This window comes from Perissodus microlepis, chromosome 9 (assembly GCF_051167445.1).
Source record: "Perissodus microlepis isolate ML-2025 ecotype Zambia chromosome 9, ASM5116744v1, whole genome shotgun sequence".
Classification (NCBI taxonomy): domain Eukaryota; kingdom Metazoa; phylum Chordata; class Actinopteri; order Cichliformes; family Cichlidae; genus Perissodus; species Perissodus microlepis.
Window position 1 is genome coordinate 6,809,948 of NC_140469.1, and position 25,304 is coordinate 6,835,251.

Genomic DNA, 25,304 nt, shown 5'->3' on the forward strand with positions numbered 1-25,304 from the left:
TACGACACCAACTGTCTGCCCCCTAAAATGCAGTTTTGAGATCCCTTCCCAGGCTCCTCAACCTCCACTCACATCTACAGGTGACCTTAATAGGTCACATGATATGGTGAGGCAAGGTGTTAAAACGGTTTCACTTGGAAGTCTCTGGTGATAATGACCCTCTCCTTTTCACAGGTCTACTCATGTGAGGAGGTGATGAGGTGTGATCAGTGACCCTCTCAAGGGAAAACCCCCTCTGTGGTTTAAATACCTGGAACTCTCAGATGAGGTGAAACATCTTCATGACACTTAAAGTCCAGTCGCTTTCTTTCCAAGCACCTTAGCCTGTGTCTAAAAGAGTTCAACTAGATGGAGAGTTAGGTATTAGTTAGGCTTGTTTTGAAATTTACAGTGAGACCAAAGCCAGTGAAACTTGAAAATGTGTTAAACTATGTTGTCTTTATCAATATTACCCACTCCTTACCGAACTGATTCCTTACAGCAAGCATCAATATTGTGTAATTCTCATCTTCTCTGATGAGTAGCTCTAACGTTTAATCACATTCTTATTGTACAATTCAACATTTTTGTCACGGGTTGCTCTGAGGATCCACTCGCAGGACTCCGGAGTGTGTTTTAACAGAGACGGTTTATTTACAAGATCTTCACCAAGTGTATTTACAGACAGTGCGAGGACAGTGCTATATACAAGATGTGAGAGGCAGGGTTCCAGGGCTCCAGGGAAAACAAGGGAATCACACACGCGCTCACGCCAACCTCTCTCCGCTAGTGACCAGTCACTCCTTACACACTCCACACGGGGAAACACGGGGACGGGTCCGGGGAATCTAGAACAGAGAGACACACGTTAACTTTCTGAGACGGAAGTGTGGGAAACTTGGGCTCGACGTGTACTGACTAGAGTCTTCACAACAATCCAGCGTTGAACAGCTGATCTCCTCCTTCTAATATACCAGCTGGTCTGATGAGGCCCAGGTGTGCACGATCCGGGAAGGCGTGGACCGAGGGCGTGAACCCGCCATGAGTTCCGCCCCGGCAAAACAGGGGAGAGGGAGAGAGAGAGAGGAAAAAGAGAAGAGAAGGGGGGCTAGGAGTGGAGAGATGCTGATCAGCGCCTTGTCGATCCCGCAGGTCGTGACAATTTTAAGTAATTAGGCCCAACAGAAATCTCTGGAACGAACTGATCCCATGCTCCGAACTTGAGAAAAACCGACCAGTGATGTTTAATTATTAATAGCAACTAAAAGCCAAAGTTGATTAAAATAATTATCCCAATTGGACACTGTATTATAGCACTCTGTTTTAATTAAGAATAATCACAACTGTTAGAATCTAGTTTTAGCAATTATCCATTTTCATTTCTAAAATTAAGTTTTCATATGACATTTTTCATGAAATATATGCCACAGTGGGTCAGTAATTGGCAGTGTAAATAATATTTTGCTACCTCTTAAACTCGTTTTCTGCCAGTTGTTTAATGTCAGTATTGATTTCTCTGTAACTCCAATAAAATATTGCAATATTTGCAATTCCTCTAATCACCAGTCAGCACAGTTACAAAAGGAAACTGGTTTAGTCAAATGCAACATGCAGCACGCAGCTACATTTGGTCATTCTCGCTGTTTTGTTTAGGTGATGGTGCTGTTTGGGCAGACTGTGCAGCACACAGAGCGAACACTCGCTAGCTGTGATTTCATCTCTCTGTTACCTGGGGTTTTCTCACATTGGTGCAAATTGTCACAGTCAGACTTCACACAGCTTTGTACTTGGGAACCGGCATGTTAAAGGCCGTGTTCATCGGTGTTGTAGTGTCTGTTTTTGGACCATATCTCGGGAGGAATTCTGTATTGTTGTTAGTTACTTGTGTTTAGGCACACTGCTGCACTAACAGGACAGCCTCAGCTTTTTAGATAGGAGCCAGACGTGAAATGTGCTTTTGATGAAGAAAAGAAGCTGCATCAGCTGTTGAGTGGCTATTGTTGGTGGGTATGGTTTGAATCATGTCTGCTTAAGACACTGACAATTACAGCCTGCAAGAAACTCTTCATTTGCTTGACAACTTCTTGTTTTTGCGGGCACAAGCCAGTGATTTCCCTAAAGGAATAACAAATCATTTCAGAGGGACTTAATTTCCATTTTAGAAACAAATTAACTGATTCACAGATTGTTAATGAAAATCCAATTGTCTGTGACAATCTCATTCTGGTGTCCCGGTTGGCTTGATTTGGCTTTCTAGTGGGAAGACACATTTACTGTCCACAAATGAACTAGTCACAGCAGTCTCCAGAGAGATTCACATCGTAATGGCTTTCTGCCAGTTCTGATGAAGCCTCTGGATCTCTGATAAGGAGCACTCATTAAAGTACGAGAACGTGTCTCTGCATGGATCTCGCTGGACTTTCGGTGCTGCTGTACATGTACTGTCATATGTCTTATGAAATAATTTGAGGTATTTGTTTAGGTTAAATACTGTTAGATTCAAAGGTCATATTACTTAACTCTGGTTTTCTCTGGACTTTCCTTCTTTACCAGATATAGGAAAAAGAAAAAAAAGTGCTTTGCTTAAGTTCACAAGTGCACTTTTTATAACAAAAAATAAGGAATTTCTTTAAATTTACAGCAACATTTTGTAAATGTAAAAATTATCCGTAGTTTGTTTGATGTTAGTGAAATCGTTTATAACTAATGGAAAGAAAAAAAAAGTGACAAAGGAAATGCCAGATGTGTATATGAAAGCATCATTTATAAAGGCCAGTGGGCAGAAGACCTGTTAAAATAGCACTCATGGTTCAACCATGTGTGCAGAGTTTTAAATAGGTCTGCTTGAAGGCAGCCCTGATGCTCCACTGGGCCTGAATATTTTGATCTGACCAACTTGGTGTTGCTTGAGAGAAAAATAAACTCAACAATTAAGCTGCAATTTTGGCCCAAATGCTGTTTTTTTTCTTTTCTCTCTTTCCGTCTTTGCTGTCAAAATGTTAAGCAGGGGCTTTTGGAAGAGGGCTGGGTAGTGAGGCGTGGGAATGCCGGTAACCTTTGTGATCCAGGTCCTCATTCTGTACTCTGGAGTGTATTCCACACATCCAGCTTGTCAAGAGTGTGTGGCTCTTGCAAGCAGGATGACCAAACAAAATGAACTGCCTGTGGCCGGTGTCTCTGTAGATCCCTACCAGTTATTTTGAATGTTAGAATCAGGAATCAGCTTGAATAATGCTGTGTGTCTGCTTGCTTGGTGTAACTGCTGCTTTTACCACGCAGCGACATTAGATGTGGAGTTTCGGGGGCTTAAGAGATCTTTTAGGAATAGCTGTCAACAGGCCACTTGAATTATTAGAAAAGCTTTGAAGACAAAACAGTGTCTGTTTGTGTTGATTTAAAGAAAGAGCGCATCAACAGCAAGTTTCTTTACATCATTCTTTATATTCTATAATAAAAAAAAGACCTAAAATTAACCTCAAGCCTTTTTTAATCTTCCTCTTTATTTGTTTTAAATGTCCTTGAGCAAGGCACTTAACCCCCCAAAGTGCTTCTGTAGCACAAAAAGTGATAACATGACAGGACAAGGCATATATGTACATGGTTTAACACAGGTGTGTCAAAGTCGTTTTACATCGTGGGCCACGTAGCTCACTTTGATTTTAAGGTTACCTGTAAAAGAAACTGTAAAACCTAAAAAAATCTGTGCACTCCCTCAGATTTTCCATCTTTGTTAGGCCGATTGTGGCCCCCAGGCCTTATGTTTGACACCCGTGGTTAAATGTTTTTAGAAAGAAAATCAGCCTGTTTTTTTTTTTTTTTCCAGTTTTAACCAGCCGCATGACTGAAAGGGAATCCAAGCAGGAGGAAATACACAAATTCAGATGTTTGTTCATAACACATTAGATCAGCCTGCCAGCTGTGTTGTGTATACGGGGAGTGCAGAATTATTAGGCAAATGAGTATTTTGTCCACATCATCCTCTTCATGCATGTTGTCTTACTCCAAGCTGTATAGGCTCGAAAGCCTACTACCAATTAAGCATATTAGGTGATGTGCATCTCTGTAATGAGAAGGGGTGTGGTCTAATGACATCAACACCCTATATCAGGTGTGCATAATTATTAGGCAACTTCCTTTCCTTTGGCAAAATGGGTCAAAAGAAGGACTTGACAGGCTCAGAAAAGTCAAAAATAGTGAGATATCTTGCAGAGGGATGCAGCAGTCTCAAAATTGCAAAGCTTCTGAAGCGTGATCATCGAACAATCAAGCGTTTCATTCAAATTAGTCAACAGGGTCGCAAGAAGCGTGTGGAAAAACCAAGGCGCAAAATAACTGCCCATGAACTGAGAAAAGTCAAGCGTGCAGCTGCCAAGATGCCACTTGCCACCAGTTTGGCCATATTTCAGAGCTGCAACATCACTGGAGTGCCCAAAAGCACAAGGTGTGCAATACTCAGAGACATGGCCAAGGTAAGAAAGGCTGAAAGACGACCACCACTGAACAAGACACACAAGCTGAAACGTCAAGGCTGGGCCAAGAAATATCTCAAGACTGATTTTTCTAAGGTTTTATGGACTGATGAAATGAGAGTGAGTCTTGATGGGCCAGATGGATGGGCCCGTGGCTGGATTGGTAAAGGGCAGAGAGCTCCAGTCCGACTCAGACGCCAGCAAGGTGGAGGTGGAGTACTGGTTTGGGCTGGTATCATCAAAGATGAGCTTGTGGGGCCTTTTCGGGTTGAGGATGGAGTCAAGCTCAACTCCCAGTCCTACTGCCAGTTTCTGGAAGACACCTTCTTCAAGCAGTGGTACAGGAAGAAGTCTGCATCCTTCAAGAAAAACATGATTTTCATGCAGGACAATGCTCCATCACACGCGTCCAAGTACTCCACAGCGTGGCTGGCAAGAAAGGGTATAAAAGAAGAAAAACTAATGACATGGCCTCCTTGTTCACCTGATCTGAACCCCATTGAGAACCTGTGGTCCATCATCAAATGTGAGATTTACAAGGAGGGAAAACAGTACACCTCTCTGAACAGTGTCTGGGAGGCTGTGGTTGCTGCTGCACGCAATGTTGATGGTGAACAGATCAAAACACTGACAGAATCCATGGATGGCAGGCTTTTGAGTGTCCTTGCAAAGAAAGGTGGCTATATTGGTCGCTGATTTGTTTTTGTTTTGTTTTTGAATGTCAGAAATGTATATTTGTGAATGTGGAGATGTTATATTGGTTTCACTGGTAAAAAATAAATAATTGGAATGGGTATATATTTGTTTTTTGTTAAGTTGCCTAATAATTATGCACAGTAATAGTCACCTGCACACACAGATATCCCCCTAAAATAGCTAAAACTAAAAACAAACTAAAAACTACTTCCAAAAACATTCAGCTTTGATATTAATGAGTTTTTTGGGTTCATTGAGAACATGGTTGTTGTTCAATAATAAAATTATTCCTCAAAAATACAACTTGCCTAATAATTCTGCACTCCCTGTAAATGTGGTGTATAAATAAATTGACTTTGCCTGACTTCAACACCTGCTGCTGCTGTTAGATGTTCTTTATGAGGCATTAAAAGAAAAGCGACTCCCTTGGTTCATTTCACAAGTTAAATTGGTCGACCTCCTCTGCAGGTTAGTACAGTATTACACATTTTAAATTAATCTCAAAATAAATACCCGTCTTCCTAAATAAAGTGAGAACTTGAACAAACTAGAAGTTGCGAGTGAAAGCACATTTGCTAAATTATTCACAGAGGCAAGACTCAAATTGAGAAACAGGAAGAGCTGTCATTATCAGCAGATTTTTCTCTTGCATCATCTGTCTAGCTCATACTTTCACATCAGTGTAGTCAGTGTAGCATATTATTTTCAGACACCTTCTTGAGAACGAAAAGTAGGTGTTCATGGGACTTGACAGTAAGAGTAATTGCAGTCAGATGATGCTGCCCTATGAAGGAAACGTGACGTGGGATCATTCTGAGGGTAGAGTAGTGAATGAAGCTGTTGTTGATTGTGGTGACCCTCGTGGCGTCGGGGCTGATTTGCCCAGATAAGCTGCGCTCGCAGCCATCACATCATCAGATGGGACCAGTGGAGTTGTTGGTGTCGGGTGAGCAGGTGTGGAGGTAATTACATGCTGCTGATTGGCTTTTGGAAACCGAGCTTGGCTGCCAACATGTCGCCAACACCTGACAGGCAACACAGTCGACAATATACGACTCAGATGCGAGTTATGGGTCATTGCAGTGGGGTGGTTCAGCTAATTTGACGTCGGCTCATTTTCATTTTTGCCTATCATTTATTTCATCACCCATTTTCTAAACTGCTTCTTCAGTTCATGATTCCCTGTCACGGTACACATGCGAGTGTTTACCACTAACTTTGTGCATCACTGGAAAGCCATAGTTACTCTGCTGTGTTTGTTTTGGTTGCATGCTTGTGTGCAAATGTCATACGTGGGTATGTGTGGATTTTGATTCGAACATGTTCCAGCGTGCATGCGCGTTGTGGAAATGTCAGCACGGGCAGAGTGTGATGGAGCTTGGCACAGATGGCTTTCCTGTCATCCCCGGCTCCTTCCACAGCTTGACACTAGATAAAGCTCACAGAGAGAGGGAGAGAGACACAGTGGCTTGGATTAGTTGAGGAGCATAGAGCGGCAGGGCTAATGCATCACACTTGAGCAGCTTTCACAGGTCCAGCAAACACAGGCCAAAAGCATATCCGCACTATTGTTACATCTCAAATCAGCGTCATTGTGCTTTTAGAATAAAAGAGCAAGATAAGTACTAGCTGCTCAGTAGTTTCCTTCCACTGTTTTAATTCCTTGTTCTTAAATTGACATATATACTTAGAACCCCACTAGCATTACAGTGCAGTATCATATTTACCGGATTGTCCATTCAGATAGTTTTTCCTAGTTTGTCTATACTGAGAGAGGAACTTTAGCTTGGATTGCTTTTTCAAATCTGCATTATGTCCCCCCAGACTGCTGTTTATTTAGACTGCTTCAATCCTGTTACCACTAATTGGCCATATCTGTCCTATGTGTCAGCAGAGATGGTGCTTCAGTACAGCCACACCTCTGATCTGTGTGTGTGCGTTTATGTGTGCTTATAAAGATTATTTTAATCCTCAACTATTGTTTCTATTTCCTTATTTGTCAGTTCTTTGCTGTCAGCCCTGTGCGCATGATTTTCTTTCCTACTGTTTTATCAACTGCTTCTTTCAACCCAGACTTCCCCAAAACACCTAGTTAAACTGAACTTCTGAGATGAGATCCAATTGCTGTTTTTCTGTGGATGCAGCAGGCATATGAAGGTTTGCATTGCACTCAAAGGCGATGCTGTGGATCTCATACTGCGGATTTCATCCTGTGTTACACTGTATTACCGCATCAGCAAGCAGTGTAATGCTCTGCAGCGATTAGTACAGTATAAGCAGGTGGTAAAGGCAAAGAGAAAGACAGGAAGGGAAGAAAAAGGCAGCAAGCCCGCCTGTCTGTCTTTGCCTTTGATGGGCCTGCCTCTACCATCCGAATCGTTTCAAGCTAGTGTTGCCTAGTTACAGCGAGCAGAGGATGCAAAGGTTGGGAGGGGAAAGAAAGAGGGAGGGTGGGTTTATAGTGCTCAGCTGGGTGCAGAGTAAATGAGTCCCCTCCCTGCCCATTGTTCCCTTTCAGCCCCTAATATCCCTCATGTGCTTGTATATCTCAGTCGCACTTGTTATTCCTTTTACATACACACAGAACAAACACATTGAAAAATAAAAATAAATCTCCCACTTTCCACACAGTCTTTGAGGTTGGGTGGAAAAATGCCAGGTCATCTTAGAAAATGTGAAGCTTGTGGTTGTAAATTCTGTATTAGATGTGTAATATGACAGCATGCCATTAACTACATTTCTCTGATTATTGAACAACAACGCAGGAAAGTGATCGACATGGGGATTGCATCTCTGTGATTACATTTTTAACTAAAGGGCAGAGAATGTGAGTTTGAGTCACGCTTGGCAGCATTTCATGCAATTTTAGCAGCTTTAGCAGCTTGGGTTGCTCAAAAACTGCTTTTATTCATCACGTAGGCAGCAGTGTTTTAACAGAATGTTGATGTAATCAAAGATTCTCCAGCTTTTATTCCTGTTCTTAATTAACACATAGGCAGAAAACAGCTGATATTGCTTTGCCATTGCATTAAATGTGATTGTTAGATTTGAGTGTCTGGGAAAATATGAGTCACTTGCCGTCCTAAATGCAATGTCGATAACAATTTGGAGTGTAGCCACCCGCTCTTTGCCTCTCTTTGCGATATTTGTTTCAATCTCCATCTGTCTGTCTCTGCAGTACTTGGTATATTTAAAATGCTTTCTAGCGTCTATTGAGCGATTTTCAAAGAAACTGGGACTTTTGCTGCAGAGTGCTGTTGTCTTTCTTTGGGAACACTTTTTCAATTTCTTTGTTCCTCTCCCTTCCCTGGGTTGTTTCATTTAAGCTTTTACTAATTACAACCATTCTTCAACGGCAGCGCTCTTCATCTGTATGTCGGTACACTTTCAGCCTTAATGGAGTCTTCAAACTTGGAGCTCCAAGGCTCTGTTTCTTTGCAATTCCTTACAAGGTCTTTTAACTCCTGTTAGTCAGTCCAGGATGTATTAACGCCACAAGGCAGGATGTAGATCTGTAGACAGACATGAGGTATGGGGTTTTTTGTTTGTATAGCTGGCACTGTATTCATAGCCATATTTAGAAATCCAGTGCCATGAATTAGGCATTACCTGCCTGAGCCGTATGTGAGAACAACCCCAACATTAAATGCTGTTAAATGATCTTTAACCTGCCAGCTCCTCAGTATAAAGTCCTTGTGACATGGCGGTTATTGTTGCTTTAACTTCGATTTCTTGTTGACAATTGCCAATATTGACTGTGCCAATATTGACTGTGATGGTATTTGGTGACATTCTTGACCGCTCCTCCACAGACTGTAACATTTTGCTAATCTATTCACTATGAACCCAATGGTACATTACATATCATTTTAACCAATGCTTCATAAACAAGTTCCTATTAAACTAATGACAATCCTATCAGCCTCATCTGCCCCTGCGTTGAGTTCTAATCTGCATCTTCCAGCATGCTAACAAGCTCAACTCGGACGACGAGCTTGGTAAAACTGCATCTGCATGATAGCATTAGCATGTAGCTCAGAGTACATCTGTGTCTATGTTTCACAAAGCAGTTTGCTGGTTAGCTATGGGCTCTTAATCCAATGGAGATATGCACTAAACTCATTAAATGTGAAAACTCATCAAATTCATCATTTTAACAACTTTCTTGGCACTTCTCTTCTCTCAGTTTATTTTTATTCTGCTTAGCAATACTTTTCACTGCTTCTTGACTGGCTTGACACACTGTTCTCTAACACTTTCACACAGTCCTGCACAATTCAATTCAATTCAATTTTCAATTCAATTCAGTTTTATTTATATAGCGCCAAATCACAACAAAAGTCACCTCAAGGCGCTTCATAGATACAGAGAAAAACCCAACAATCATATGACCCCCTATGAGCAAGCACTTTGGCGACAGTGGGAAGGAAAAACTCCCTTTTAACAGGAAGAAACCTCCGGCAGAACCAGGCTCAGGGAGGGGCGGCCATCTGCTGCGACCGGTTGGGGTGAGAGAAGGAAGACAGGATAAAAGACATGCTGTGGAAGAGAGACACACAGTCACTCATGTGTCTGGGCAACACTTCCTACATTTGTCATCAGGCCACTGCAGCTTTGACTTACTGCTGACCACTTTTAAATGCTTGTAACATTGTATACATATGTCTCATCTTGGAGTAGACGCGTGTTTACAAGCCTTTTTTAAATTGATTTTCTTTCTGTAATCATGCAAATGAGAGCTGTTTTCTGGTGTGTTCTGGTGCAATTTTCCCAACTCTTCCTGCTTCATCTTCTTGTCCCTGTTGGCTTTTCTTTGATAAAAGCTCAGCTCTTTTTACTTTGATGAGTCTGCATCACTGCACAGAGGTTGGTAGCTGTCGGGGATCGATGATACAAGCTGAGGGGTGATTTAAGCTTTTAGAAAGAGCTGCGATGGCACTGCTGAGAGTTTGTGTGTGTGTGTGTGTGTGTGTGTGTGTGTGTGTGTGTGTGTGTGTGTGTGTGTGTGTGTGTGTGTGTGTGTGTGTGTGTGTGTGTGTGTGTGTGTGTGTGTGCGTGCGTGCGTGGGTGGGTGGGTGTGCATGTGTGGTAAAATTTAAAATATGGGTTCATCATTAGTTATTCATTCACTTGGATTTTCAGCCATTTAGTCACCCTCATGACCTTTAACCTCAATTTTTTAATATTAGAGTTGGCCAATTTGATGCCCAGAAATGTAACTGCATATTAAACCAAACAATTTTCAGTGTGTGTCAAGTGTTTAAATAGTAAATTGTAGTTTGTTTGGAGGAATTCCTGATGGTAACCATGATAGACACTGAACTGTGTCCAGATGGGATAACACTAATTAGATAGTTCCCTTAAAAAAAAAAAGGAAAAGAAAAAGAAAATAAAGCAGCTGTAACTCTGACCTGTTCAGCTTATCTCCTGTAGTGTAGAGCTAAAAGTACACAATTGCCGTATCATAGGTTGATAGGGTTCCAAATGTTACAAAACAGATAACATGCTTTCTCAAAGGTGCAGATTAAAACCACAACGGAGCTCATGACAACGTACAGTCCATGTCTTCTCTGCAGTCTGCAGTGTTTTCTTATCAAAATAGGAGTGTGTCAACTGTTAAGATGTGCCATCAAAGCCTTTATTCACTAACTGCGTCCAGTGAATGTGTGAGTAAGTGTGTCCTCCTCGTGGATTTCTCCATCTCTCTGTTATCAGGGCAAAGTCACAGTATCATGTGGTGCTGCGGTTAAAGTTGTAGGCATGGTAGCTCGCGGATGCCTTTGCAAACATCGCGTAAAAGGCTGTTTTACATGAAATTGCAGATTGACGTAAATTAAGGTTAAACAGGAGCCAAGTGGTTTCCTTCAATTCGCAAACTGTTATTTATGCTTCAGTCATCATCATTTGGATTCTTTTTGACACTGTGTCTTCTCTGGTCTGTACCACGCTGCACCATCTGGAACTGGTCAACCAAAAACCAGCAAAGGGGATGGAGCCTTCCTCGTGACCACTCTGGGGAGCATGTAGTGAGAATAGTGTACTGGTGTACAGTATATACAGATCATCTTGCTCACGGCATAAAAACATTCTGAATATCCTACAAAACAATAAATTTGGTTCAGAATTATTAGCACAGCCTTGAATTAGTGAGTATTTATTTTATTATTAAAAGAAAACGCATGTGTTATGGTCTTTAAATTAACCCCTTCCCAAGTCAACAAAATATAAAATTTACGTTTGGTAGTTTGTTTAAGCTAGACTGGTAACACTTACTTTTGCTTTAACAATGAACAATTTCTTGTTCTTCACCTCCCACAGCAGCGTTATTTACGCATCAAGATTAAATGATGATTAAAGTAGTCTTTGCTCAAGACAGGGAGGAAAACCAAGCAAACAAAAAAATCCCACTTTTTCCTGAAGTACTAAAGACTCTCCATTACTAGCCGCTTTGACAGACTAATGTTTTGCTGAGTGGCAGTGAATGGTCACACGATTGAAAACTATGAATACCAGTTAGACAGCATAAGTCAGTGTTTTCCCTAAGTAATAACTAAAGTAACTTATCTTGGAACTCTGCTCTTTCTTGGGTCAGGCTTCTGATTTTCCACCATGTAACCAAATCAGTAATTCCAAATTATCCATCATTTGTTCTTCCTGTCATGTCGAGTGTAACTAGCGAGTCCTCCAGTGATGCTTGGTTGAGTCATTTGTTTCTCCACCATCCATCTCCACCTCACGTATGCTAATACCTTGGTTATACTCAAAGCTGGGTTTTTTGCCTCAAGTGAACAAGTTTGTTGTTTCTGACTTTAGCAGAACAGTTTTCAAAGATTTGTGCTTTTATAGAAGTTATTGAAATAGCTGTCTTGTTAAATTGTCTTTGGAGGCCGACATGTGGCTCTCACTGTCAGCATGTTTAGACATTTTTGATTGTTGTGCATGATATCATTGATATCATTATATGATGCTTTTATAAAAATCCATACAGGTATTAATATATGATAGACAATATAATAAGACAGCTTTAATTTACTATATGTGCTAGACTATAGAAACTTTATTTTTCAGAGTCAATACTATATCCAGTAGGTATGTAGCATAAAATCAGCCAGTCATATACTAATATGACCACACTTTAACTTGTAGAAGTGTATTCAGTTATCAAATGGGAAATGGGAGGGGCAGTAGGCACGACTTTGTTGGTGCCCTTTTTCTTCTTGTGTTTATCTTTCCATGTTAGTTGTGTTCCGTCAGTATTCTGTACAATGTAAGTGGTATAGCTTCATACATGCATGGCTTAAATCCACACGCTGACCTTCTCACCATTCTTTGTTCAGCTGCATTGCTAACAATGAGTAACCGCCACCCCCTTGCGTCATTTCCTCTCAACTTCCTGAAACGCAGGAAGCCGGGTTGCTTTTGTCTCCCCCAGGTTGGAGAAATGGGGGGAGAGAACTTAAATAGGGTGGACTCACGCCAGAGGTCAATGACCACACATTGAGGGGGACACACCCTGGCTCTGATTCTTTTTTCTTCTTTTTTTAAAAAACAAAAACAAAAACAACACCTCTTACTGCAGCACGCATAACTTCAGTAACTGAGGTGTTTTAGATGATCAAAGTGTGTGATATTATATTGCTTCCACTGTGATCCATCCTTTAAAAAAATTGGTGCCAAATGTTCATACACTAACTGGACCTATGAGATTTCCTCCTTCGTGACTCCTGGTAATGAGGCTTAGCAAGTGAATGAGGGCAAAGGAAACAGCTGCAAAATACAAACAAAAACAGAAACAACAGAAAATGTCATATACCCTGAATCACAACAGCTAATTAGAGAGGAAAGGCTTGAACTGACACATTATTAAAACAGAGACAACTTAAATAAGTGCTGGCAACACAAAGTGGGTGGATTCCAACTAAACTTTTTTTTAAATTTGAGGCCATAATTTATTTATATAGCACTTATTAAACAACACATGCCTGACCAAAGTTCTATACAGCAGAAATATAAAAAGTGCAAGTACAAGTAATTGTTGCATGCCTAGCAGGCATGCAATTACCAATGAGTACAAATGATGCATCACAGGTTAATAAATCTGCGATCTACATAGGCACCTGCAGAATAGCAAACAACTGTCGGCTGCACAGGCCTAAAGACAGGTTCGTGACTCCCTATCATCTGTCGTTCACCAAAGGAAATAATAGTGATGGGTTTCATTGGGTAAACCTTGTGCCTTACATCTAAAACCAACAATAGTCACACCTTTTGTTTTAAAGGTGAATGGTCTCTGTTTCCAGTTTGTGTTGCACTCTTAGTTTGAATGTTCAACCACTGCTGACCAGCTAGCTCTACGCCTTCCTGTATGTTTTCCCTTCCAGGGCATGCTCACTGGAGTACTTGATAGTGCTGCTTTGAGTTTATCTGCAGTATGAGGCAGCTGAATATATTGCATGGTTATCCATCACAAAGTAGATGGCAAATAAAATGTTTCCAGGGGAGATATTTATAAATTGCATTATGTAATAATTTATAAAAGAAATGGTGTGTGACCCTCGCCACAAATTAAATCTAAATCTACAGAAAACATGGGCATTTTGTCACGATCATACTGTGTCATTAAGCTGTGATTTCCATGCTTACTTTCTCCATCACTAATGTTCAGACACTGTGCATCATCATTAACCTACCTTAAGTTCTCCTCCAGTGCTGCTTCTTCCCACACAGCCATCTTTTATTCAGCATCGCTTGTCACTACCTCCTACATCATGGTGGTGTGTGTGTGTGTGTGTGTGTGTGTGTGTGTGTGTGTGTGTGTGTGTGTGTGTGTGTGTGTATATATACACATATATGTATGAATGTGTGTATATATAAGTGTGTGTGTATCCTTTGAGGCTCTTTAAGTGGCTCTCCAACACAAAGTTCAAAAGAGTTTGTAGACAATAGCAGCGGCTTGCATGTGTAAGCTGCTGTGCAGAGAGCCTCTGTGATCTCAGCTGTACTTATCACTGCATGGTGTGTTTAATGGCACACTAAACCAAAGCTTTACACCAACAAGACTCAGCGAGATCTGGTTGCAAGCCAAACTCTTCTCCCTCACCTTTCACTTTCTTTCCACTAATGCTTCCCCTCTCATCACCTTCACTCGTTATATTTTCTCTACTACTGTTTCTCTCTCTCTCTCTGTCAATCATGTTTCAAATCTGTCATCTTCATCCCTTTATTTTTCTGCTCTCTTGCCCTCTTTGCCCTTTTCTCTCTCATTATCTGCTTCTCACTCTTTGCCTGTCTCTTGACATCAGTTTCTCTTTCTCTGCGTTTGTCTGTCTGGGTGTTGGTTCTTTGTGACCCTTCCTGTTGCGCTGACATCATCCAGGAGGCCAGGAAGCCGCTCGTTGGCTAACCACCCCACGCTGCTAGTTTGCATTGAATTTGAGTTTTGTTTCTTTTCTGGTTCAGAGTTTAATGCGTGGCAGTGTCGATGTAATGTTAGTGTGACATTATCATTAATTTTTCCTCAGGCTATTGTAACATTTGAGAGTAAATGTTTAACCTAGACCAGAGCACAATAAAGATTCTGAAGTCATGTCAACAAATGGTTTCATCTAAGGTAGTGCAGGATATTACAGGTCACCAGAAAATTCCACCATTAAATCAACCAAATAAAAGTCTGCTGTTCAAACAACAGTGGCTCTCTGTTGCACTAACCACAGCAACTATTATGTCTGCAGGCTCCGAATTCTACATTTCCTGTTTATAATTCAGCAGTAAAATGTCACGTTTCAACATGTCTGGGACTATGGGATGTAATTGGGACAAAGAACTAGGACACTAAATTGATACTGATATATTCATTCAGTAACTGTGCATAACAGCCATATGCTAGGCTCTGTAGCTGCTACTGGATTTAAACAGACACATCTGGCAAGAGAAGGCAGTATATTTACAGCAACACATAAAAGCAAATCCAGTACAAATACATAAAAAATTAGAAATGAAATCAGGTTGTATTCTAAATGCCAACTTTACTCATCTGTTTATCTGTGTCTTTTGGGTTTTGTTTGGTTTTTTTTTACATTTCCCAGTAGCCTGAGATTATTTTCCATCGTGTCCTCTATTAAAACACATTATTTGTAATGGGTTGCCAGAAATAAATACCTGGGCTACTTTCCATTAAAACAAATTTAACAAGTAAGCATATTTCAGAGTTAGGACTGTTTCTTTTGATCCTTGTATAAAAAAGCCTCATTGAAACATTCAGACACCCTCTGATGGATAAGTGTACAAAGCACTTAGCGTCATACCCAAAGGATGAATGCTGTACAAAGCAGGTTTCAGCAGCTGATTTTTATCAGCTGTACAGTGCTGAATGATATTGTGCTCGTCATTTATTGCAGTTTTTCTTGCCAGCTCCTCTCAGATCTTTGGGTTCTAGGTGGTGTGTGTATGCGTGTGTGTGTGTGTGTGTGTGTGTGTGTGTGTGTGTGTGTGTGTGTGTGTGTGTGTGTGTGCGCGCAGAAGATGATTCAATACAAATCTATAGCCTTCTGCTGTGTTTGCTTAGTGCATTGATTTACAAACCACCGTTTACACAGCGCTGGTGCAGCAAACTGTCAGCTGACAGATATGTTTTTCATTTAGCTCAGACCATTAGACGAGAGGTGGTTAACTCGTGAAGCCAGTCCCACATTTATAACCTCAAAATTAAAGGTTGTATCCGGCAGCGTGTTTAAGTTATACCCGTCATCCTGATGATTATACGATATTGAATATAGTTTTATCAAAAGAACATCACAAGTTCTCTAACAGCTTAAACAATTTGTTTTTCCTGACAGCATTTATTTTTCAGCTGCATTTGGGATTAAATCATTTGAATCAGTTTAAATGCTGCTTTTCTTTGAGGCTTATGTTTTCCTTCCTCTGTATTTAGATCTTCCCATGGAGTACAATCCCTCAGATCATCCCCGCGCCAGCACCATTTTCCTCAGCAAGTCACAAACTGATGGTGAGTTGTGCTCTCTTCTTTTGTCACATTTTAATAATCTCAGATCTCTCTGAAATTTCTTCACTGACTTTTAAATGAGGGGAAAGAGTATTTGGAGTGTCATGATTGTTATTAATCTAGAATGAAGAAGAGCTAAATTTAATAAATGTGTTTTCGTAATCAGTGACGCACCATTAGGTGTACACCTGATTTACTTGGATAAAGCCAGGATAACATAATGCAGGGTTACATTTGTGGGTAGGATAATGTCTTCCGGTTTGTTTGAAAATGAGGAAGCAGCTTGTGGACATGCTTGGAGTTTCTGTGCAAAGTCAGTGAGCTGTGCACTGGTAGGTGCAAAGCCACTGCAGGTGGATCATGGACAACCAAGCAAAGAGGTGAAGCAAAGAAGACTGTAGCATATGCCCACTTTTTGAGATAGCAAGCTGTTTTTATTGAAGGTGGAACTTCAGATATCAGCACTGACCAGCGTGCTTTTATCCAACATAAAAGCTCTAGATGGAGCCCTGTCCCGTCTGCTTTCATGTCAGATTTTTGAAGACGCACTGGGGTGTTTTGATCTTCCTTAGCAGGCACAAAGATTGATCTTGTAGCAGTCGGGTGCCTCTAGAATGACAGGAATGTCTTATTATCAACTGAAATGTGAAGCTTTTTAGATTATTTCCCAGTTTAGACATCATATCTTTGCTTTGATGATAAGCTTTTGATTCAGCTGAGCAGTCTGTAGCCTGAAGGCTGTTATATAGATCCGGTGTTAGGTGCTGATAGTGTTGTATTAGCATCGTCAGGCTCTTATGTGAAAGTCTTCTGGCCTTTGTTCTCATGCTGTTAATAAATATCAATACACAGCATTGTGGTCCTAACATATGTGACAGCTGCTGTCTTCATCACTCCCAGCAGCTATAAATGAATTACTGACGCACTTAATAACGAAGCCTGTTGTGAGTATCTGTGTCATAAACATGGAGACAACTTGGACATTTGTTTTTCAGTTGCTGTGCCCAACAAAAGAGGTAAGCATGTATACGTCTGTGCTTGGTAGGCAGGTAACACTATGCTTACTGTGTGTTCGGGCTGGACCCTTTAAGGGAACAGTCCCTCTGTGTGGTCTCAAACTGCATCGTATTCTTGTACTCTGTTAGCAGGTGACTTGTCTCTGCTGCTTAGCTGCTGATATCGTCTGTGTGCGTGCGTGCGTTTCTTCCATTGCACTTGTCCGTCCATGAGATGTAGGAACAGGACTGCACAGCCTTGGCCAAAGAAATTGCAATTTAGTTACTAAAATGACACACCTCTAATTACTGGATATTTCAATTTTCATATGTAAATGGTTGATAAAGTTAGAAATCAGCCTCGAGTATAAAGCTGTGATTTGTGTCACAAGTGAAGCCATGTTTCATGACTATTCAGAAATCACTGTGGTTAGGTTTGTGGTTTTTTTGTTACTGTTTTTTTTTGACTAAGCTGTGCAGCTGTTTGATGGTGTCAAAGACTGCTGTTCTTTGCTAAACACACACACACACACACACACACACACACACACACACACACACACACACACACACACACACACACACACACACACACACACTCACATTTGCTCAGTGGAAAAAGCTCAGCGTGCTTTACAGTGTGAGTGTGTGCACCTTAGTGCCAGAGAGGTAAGATACAGACAGTATGGGATGAGACGTACAAGGTGTCTCTGTGTGCTCTGCGCTCTCCATCTGCTCCAGTTTGCTTTGCTAGCAGCCCTTTTCCCTTTGCGTGCTCTGTTAAAACAGAGTGAGCACATATACTGATGCACACAGACACGCACGCAGCACTGCTGCACTGTTGCATGTGCCGTAACTGCGATGAAGCTCTGCTTTATAGAACCAACAAATCATCACATCCGTTAAACAGAAGTAAGGTAGCAAAATACCAGATTTGTATGAACAGAAAGAAAAAGAAAAGAGATGAGCTCAGATGATTGGCTGCACTTGAATAAACCAGTCACTATGCCTGATTTAATTTGGACTCATGTATGTCCAATCACAGGAAGTTAATTCTGTTCATGTGGACGTAGTGTGGGAGAAACGTTTCATCATTCATCCAGGTGAATTCTTCAGTGTCTGAAGATTTCCTTACCTGGATGACTGAGCATGAATTAAGACATGTATGTCTAAATGATGAACGGATTAATTGATAAGGTCACACTCATTCCCACATATTAACACACATTTGCCAGTGCAATCGCAGGGGAGAAAATACTCACAGGCTTTGAAATTTCTGTTTTTTAATGTAAAAACTGCTTTTTGCTGAAGCTGCTTTGCCTTGTTGTATGTGGTTTATAATAATTATACACAGGGGGAAAGTCTATATTAATAGGGCAGCTCTGAAGCCTGGTTATATGCTGCTCCCTGTCTGTGAGGGTTGTGTACTACACTCACACAAAGATTCTTGAAGCGCTCTCTCGTCTTCTTTTTCAGTTCGAGAAAAACGGAAGAGCCTTTACATCAACCACGTAAGTAACTGAATCATTAGCCACTGTGTGTAATACGTTTGCTGTTATTGCTGTGCCGTTAGTAATTTTAATGTCTTGTATTTTTTGCAAGTTAACACACATTTCGGAGAACAAGGTAAAGTCCTCCGAATGACCCTCAAAGTAACCCAAACCCGTTTCCATTGTTCCTCCCGTTTTTTTTTTTATCTCACACTCCAGACTCCAATTATAGTCTTAGTGTTTAAAAAGCTTTAGATGTAGTACAAATGTAGAAGAAGCGTGGTGTTATGGTGCAGGTCATCTTTGTCCACACACCCTGAGACCTGAAACACAGGACTAGCTAAATGTGCAAATGTGCTTTTTTGTTTGAACAAAATTTGCATTACTCAGTTCCTGCAGGGCCAAATGAGAAAACATCGTCTTGTTTAAGTCATAAACCTGTTTAGTGCACACCAGTTAAAAATAATTTTGAATGAAATGAATGGACGATGAATAGAAAGGTCATTACTCAAGGTGATGAACTTGCTATTCGTCAAGTTTTTGATGTTTCTCTAAAGATGCACTCCACCATAAATACCATTCCTGCATGCAACAAAGTGAGACGCTGACAGACCCACAGATTAGCTTGTGGGCTCACAGGTGCCCTACTTTCCATCCTCATACCAGGCCTTTGGCTCGTCCAAGTATGACAGAAATAGAGATTGACGTGTGTGTCTCTGTTTTTTGGTACGGACGTGTTTGAACTCCAGCATTATCCGGGCCCAGTGAGACGGAAATACAGCTCCTGTTCCACCATATTCCTCGATGACAGCACTGTCAGTCAACCCAACCTGAAATACACCATCAAATGGTAACCCCCATCTGAGCGATTCACAGCTTTATCTAATATTGAAAGATTTTTCGCTTATTGTCCTCTTACACTCATTTTTATTTACCTTTTTGTGCTTGCAGCGTAGCCCTTGCAATATATTATCATATAAAGAACAGGTAAGATTAACCTTTTATTTCTTTTGCACCAAAATTCCACGAAATACAAAAGCCCTGTAACATCCTGCTTCATTCTGAACCAGAAAGATTAGATTAAATTCTTTACTCTTTAGATACTTTGATATCCATCTGAGCTAGACATCCTTCTGCAAAGGGATGTGTTCTTACTAAAGGCTGTGGAGACACTAAATAACGCTTGCATGGAGACATTTTTAAATAAAACACAAAGCAGAGAAGAACAGGCTGTTTTATGTAGCAGCTTAAGTGACTCACATTTCTGCTCGCAAAGATGCATCCTGGAACACATTTTTGTGTTGTTAATAGAATTTGGTGAATTGACATGACTTGACAGATCTCATATTTTTAAAAAAACACGGAAGCTTTAGGATAAAACGTGTTTCTATAAACTGAAAGTGGTAAGAATTCCATATAGGGCAGCTGGCTGAAGTGCAGATTCATTCATATAAATGACTTATCAATGAAATCATGCATCTGTTTTTGATTTCTTTTCCTCTTTTTAATTCCAGAGACATCGACGGAAGAATGTTGTTAGATATTTTCGATGAGAAGCTTCACCCACTCTCAGTAAGGCCGCAGCCGAAGATAAATTTCCATTACGCACAAACTATAGAGCTGTCAGGATTCATCAGGAAGACTAATTGCATGAGCTGATAAACGGCACATAAGCACACATGGATCACACAGTGGCGAGATGTGTAATCTCAGGAGCCATCTGGATCATTCAGACGTGTTTTAAAATGAATATTTGCTCAACAATTTCAGTCTCAGATTTTACATAACCCCTTTGTTTTACGCCCCATGTCCAACAACACTAAACCTCTGCATTCAGAAATAAGTTGATGTATCGAGCAGCAGTTTGTGATTCCACTTTGGGAAACGATCTGATTTCATTTCATTCTTATCTTTTCTGGTGTTTGTCGCAGAAGTCTGAGATTCCTGCTGATTATGACAAACACGACCCTGAGCAGAAGCAAATCTACCGCTTCGTCAGGACGCTGTTCAGTGCCGCGCAGCTCACTGCCGAGTGTGCCATCGTCACTTTGGTGAGTAAACAGTTCAGCTGTGAAACCCAGTCCCTGCACACTTTTAGCCCTTTTCTATTCGCACTTACTCAGATTGGCTGGACGCACGACTCGCTTCGACTCGTTTTCCATTACAACCACCTAATGTGGGTTGGGTCATTACAGCAACGCGACAGAACGTCCCGTGACATCATTTGGATGTGACACAAACGCCACAATAAAGGAGGACGTCGGGGCGATGTTGCACCTGCTGCTCGGTCAGGCTCGGGGACCGTGGTGTTGTTTTTGTGCAGTCATTTCCCTTGTTGCCAGGTTTTAAGAATGGCGGTTTTGATTTTGTAAAGGAGACTGACTAGCCAGTTGGTGGCATGCATGTCACATTTTTGGATCGCTTGGAACTGTGGCCGAGTAGGTAATAAAAAAGCACCTGGTATCAGGTACTACGGGAAAACGCTAAAAATTGCATTGAGCCGTGCCGAGCCAACCTGAGCAGGTACTAATGGAAAAGGGCTTTTTGACTCCATTTACATGTTTGCTTGGAGGGACGATCACATTAAGAGCTTTTCCAATCCAGCTGGCCCTGAGTGGAAGTGGATTATAAAAGCCTTCCCACCACTGAGTACAGCCACACTCTGTGAATGTGATTATTTCTGCATTGATGCAGTTATAAACAAAATGAAATGAAAACTTTTTGTTTTCTTTTAACAAAAAACAAAAGCAAGGAAGGAAAAAAGAAGATTAGATTAGAAGTTCCTGTTTGTATTGGAGGAAGACAAGGGTGTCCAGAGCTTGCGGTTACAACCTAAATAAGAGACCCTTCAGCAACTCGAAGCATGACTCCACACAGAGTTAACATCATCAAGGAGCGCGAGAGCGTGGGAGACAGATAGGAATTAGGAGAATTAGGACTGTGAGTCTAATTCAGTGCTGACACTAGGAGGGAGTATTGCTTCTGCTTGTCTTGTTTTCTGCTGTCCTTAGATTGCTGTCTCTCTTTATTTTTTACTCTTCTTCTTTGTATGATATAAAAACAGCCTGTTTGTCCTTCTGGAGAATGTTGCACAAACGAAGCCACGAGACAGAGCTGAAAGTTCAGTAACAGATTTGTAGCAGTTTAATCCGTTTAGTCTCCACTCAGAATTACTTCAGTATGAGGTCTGCCTGCGCCTGTAGCAAGTGTATAATTAGAATATAATTGGTGCTTTGGCATACAGTGGGCTCCCCCCCCCCCCGTGACTTATGACATCCTGTGTGCTCACCTGTGCTTTTCGTTTCTTCTCTCTCCTCACATATCATATCACATCATCTCTTTTTCTCCTTAAGCAGTTCAATAGTTTATCTTTATGTTTGATTTGATGGCACAGTTAGGTGGTGAAATAATCAGTTTAGCTCTAGTGTCTGTTTTTACTGACGTGTTCACAGACTCAGTGCTTAATAGGGTTGATTTATTTGTCTGCTTGTGGGTATTTTCCGGCTCCACAGTGTAGTAGTTTACACATTTGTGTAGCATATGAAAGGTCCTTGGTTTGACACCGGGAGGAGACACAAATCCTTCGGGGTTGCATCAGGAAGAGCACCCTGTGTAAAAATCTGCCAACTCAAATGGCGCTGAAAGTAGCTGCTACTTGTATATGTTTTACTAGTATATGTAAGTCATGTGTGCTTGGACATGGACTCTCTCCCCTTCTCCACTCATCTGCCCAGAAACATTTCTTTCTACACTTTGTCACTCTGGCTAACACGTGGGTCTCTAGAGGCCAGCAAAGTGCATTGTTAATGTGGCTAGCCCAGGGGCCTGGTATTAGGTTTCTCTGCTTCCTGACAGATGGACAAATGTGTTAACTGTGTGTGTGTGGGTGTTTCTGCTTTTCCAGAGAGTAACTGGAAAGCAGTCACTGTGACGTGCTGTCTGTTACGTTCTCGGTGTCTGCGTCTTTGTCCATGTTCAGGTGGACGAGAGCGATAGTTGCACACAGAGCCTGGCACACAGCGTGCCTCCTGCAGCTCTCCAGTGTAAACTCTGCCATGCTGTCAGTAATTGAATGGGGCTGTTGGCTGGTTGTTATTGGTGTAGCTTAGCTGACACAGCTAAATTTAGACAGGGGAGTTGAGATGAAAGCTGGGCATCTTGCTTTCCCCAAGTTATTACATCACAGGTGAGGAGAGAGAGGATGGAAAAGAAAGAGACCCAGAGAGTGAGCATGTCATCCTCTGGGAAGACGAATCAGATTTCCTGTTGAGGGACAGAAAAAACAGACAAACTTATTGTAGTAGATGAAATTACTGTGTTTTATTATCAGACAAGCCTCCTGAAATTGAAGCAGCTATGCCAGGATGTAGTCTTCTTTCATTTCTCGATGTTTGTCACCTGCTGCCAGTTTTGGGCCACAGCAGAAACAGGCTGGTATTGTCTTCAGGAAGGACGCCCCACTGAGCATGACTTGTCTAATTAACCACCTGAGCTGTGACAAACTGGGCTGCAAAGTGGCATAAAAGAACTTATTAATTTCCATTTCACAACCTGCCATCCTTGTTAGTATGAAAACTGAAATATTTATTACGATGTACCTCAGGGTATACATCCTGAAAATGGCATGGCTATGAAAATGCAAAGAAAGTAAGTAAGAAGTGACAAATCTAAGCTTGTGTACTTGAGCTGAATGTGGGCTTTGTGCGCTAACTGTTCGAGCTTTCACAGTTCAGTCCATGAATCTAACAGAAGACCTTCTCTCTTGTACTGTAACAAAATGATGATGAGTGGATCAGAAGATTTAACATCTGCACAAATGCTTTGGCTTGTTAGGATCAGGTGTCTGTGTGTTCTGTGCGCTTTCTGCCGTGTAGACTGTGGGAATTATTTCGAAGGAGAGAGAAGGAGACGGTGCAGGGGTTCGATTGGCATGAATATTTCACGAGGGAGCTCCGGGGAAGCTGGATTTCATCAGCCTCTGACATCATGGAGGTGGAGTAGGCAGGAGACTGCAAAACTGTAAAGCAGCAAACTAACCCTTCAGATAAACAAAGGCAGGGAGAACAGAGGGTAATTAAACACAGGAAACCCCGAGGAAACAAAGGCTCGATATGATTATTAACGTGGTGTTTACTTATGTTTTGTACCTTATGTTAGCGTTACACCCGTGGGTGAAGGAAAACACAGAGCGATAGCAGTTTAACAATCTGACTCTTTTGACCCTGCATGTAGGATATTTTAGTTGTGTGAAACTGACTTGATGCTGTTAATGCTAGTTGATGCAAAATTCAGAGTTTTTCAGCTTTGTTTTTGTGCTAAAATAACTGTGTTTTATTTCAAGATGCTTACTTGTGACAAATCCCTTTGTCTAAGGTGTATTTGGAGAGGCTCCTGACCTACGCAGAGATCGACATTTGCCCGGCCAATTGGAAGCGGATCGTGTTGGGAGCCATCCTCCTGGCTTCCAAAGTCTGGGACGACCAGGCGGTTTGGAACGTCGACTACTGCCAAATTCTCAAGGATATCACTGTGGAGGACATGTGAGTCACTTTATTGACATCAGCAGTGTAGAGCTATATCCTTATAGACTCAGGTCAGTTGCAGAAGACGTCTGCTGTTATTTCTGCACTAAAACAGCTGAGTTGGCGATAGAAGCTAAAGCCTGGCATTTTATTTTCATTACATGGTTGTTTAAGAACATAGAAACAGTTTATTGTTTAACTATTTGCATGGAATAAATCAGCTAAAACACTTGATTTGTTACTAAGAGAAATAAAACATTATTAACTGATGGCAGCAGCTGAAATCAAAGATATTTAGTCCTTTTTGTTTTCCCCGGACGCTGTTCTTCTCTGTGATCTTATGACTGGGAAACGTCTGGACTATTTCCATGACAACAGCTTCTCTCAAAGGGAAACCAGTGTCCTTGTGTGGGAGGTGCAGAATCACATGACTGACTATACCATATGATGGTTTCAATAACATTAGCATTTCAGAACATACTGTAGCATATTCCTCTGAATGTTCAGTGTGAAACATTTCCAGCAGGAGTCTGTACGTCAGGCGCATGTTTAGGTTTAGGTCACATCTTTGGAGCACAATGAGGACTACCAGTTATTTTTATCACCGATAATGCTGCAGATTGTTTTACTGATTAATCAATGCAGCAATCAGCAAAAAAATCATCCAGAATTTGTCAAGAATTTACTAAAGCAGCAGCTAAAAATTTTATATCGCAGCACTTTTCCCCCCATCTTTCTTCTGCAGAGCCACAATTCTCAAAGGTTGGTGCCATCAGCTGTTTGCTGGCTCCTAAAATGCCACACAGCCACGAAAACCCCTGGCAGAGTGTCAGCCATGTAAATAAATGCTTCCTCTTTGACTCATGGTTGCTGAGTGGGGTGATGGCAGATACAGCAGCACTTGTCTTTCTGTCCTGAGAATAGTCGGGCTTTGTGTGGTCAGCCTGTTTTCAAGAGCTGCTAAGAGTCTTTGACGGGAGAGTCTCTGGCCATTTCGTCTAATGCCTTTGATCTGAGCAGTGATAGCTCAGTAGGTAGAGTGGTCGCCCCATGATTGGAAGGTCAGGGGTTCAAATCCACTTAACGGCTACCCTGAGGTACCCCTGAGCAAGATACCGTCCCCACACACTCCTCCCCAGTTGCTAGATTGG

At 41.4% G+C, this 25,304-nt stretch overlaps 1 protein-coding gene across 4 annotated transcripts in view; it reads left to right on the plus strand.

Moving 5' to 3' along the window:
* The window catches only part of ccny (cyclin Y), a 43,747-nt gene that overhangs the window by 12,389 nt on the left and 6,054 nt on the right, over positions 1-25,304 (plus strand). Inside the window, exons 2-10 of one of the 4 annotated variants that reach the window (XM_084938843.1) lie at positions 16,075-16,149; positions 17,142-17,162; positions 18,618-18,652; positions 18,744-18,767; positions 19,381-19,481; positions 19,583-19,618; positions 20,146-20,203; positions 20,563-20,682; positions 24,005-24,171. In XM_084938843.1, coding sequence (XP_084794969.1) covers positions 16,075-16,149; positions 17,142-17,162; positions 18,618-18,652; positions 18,744-18,767; positions 19,381-19,481; positions 19,583-19,618; positions 20,146-20,203; positions 20,563-20,682; positions 24,005-24,171 — 637 coding nt within the window. The remainder of the gene's footprint in view (positions 1-16,074; positions 16,150-17,141; positions 17,163-18,617; positions 18,653-18,743; positions 18,768-19,380; positions 19,482-19,582; positions 19,619-20,145; positions 20,204-20,562; positions 20,683-24,004; positions 24,172-25,304) is intronic. The other 3 variants (XM_084938845.1, XM_084938844.1, XM_084938846.1) reach the window with 3 other exon arrangements.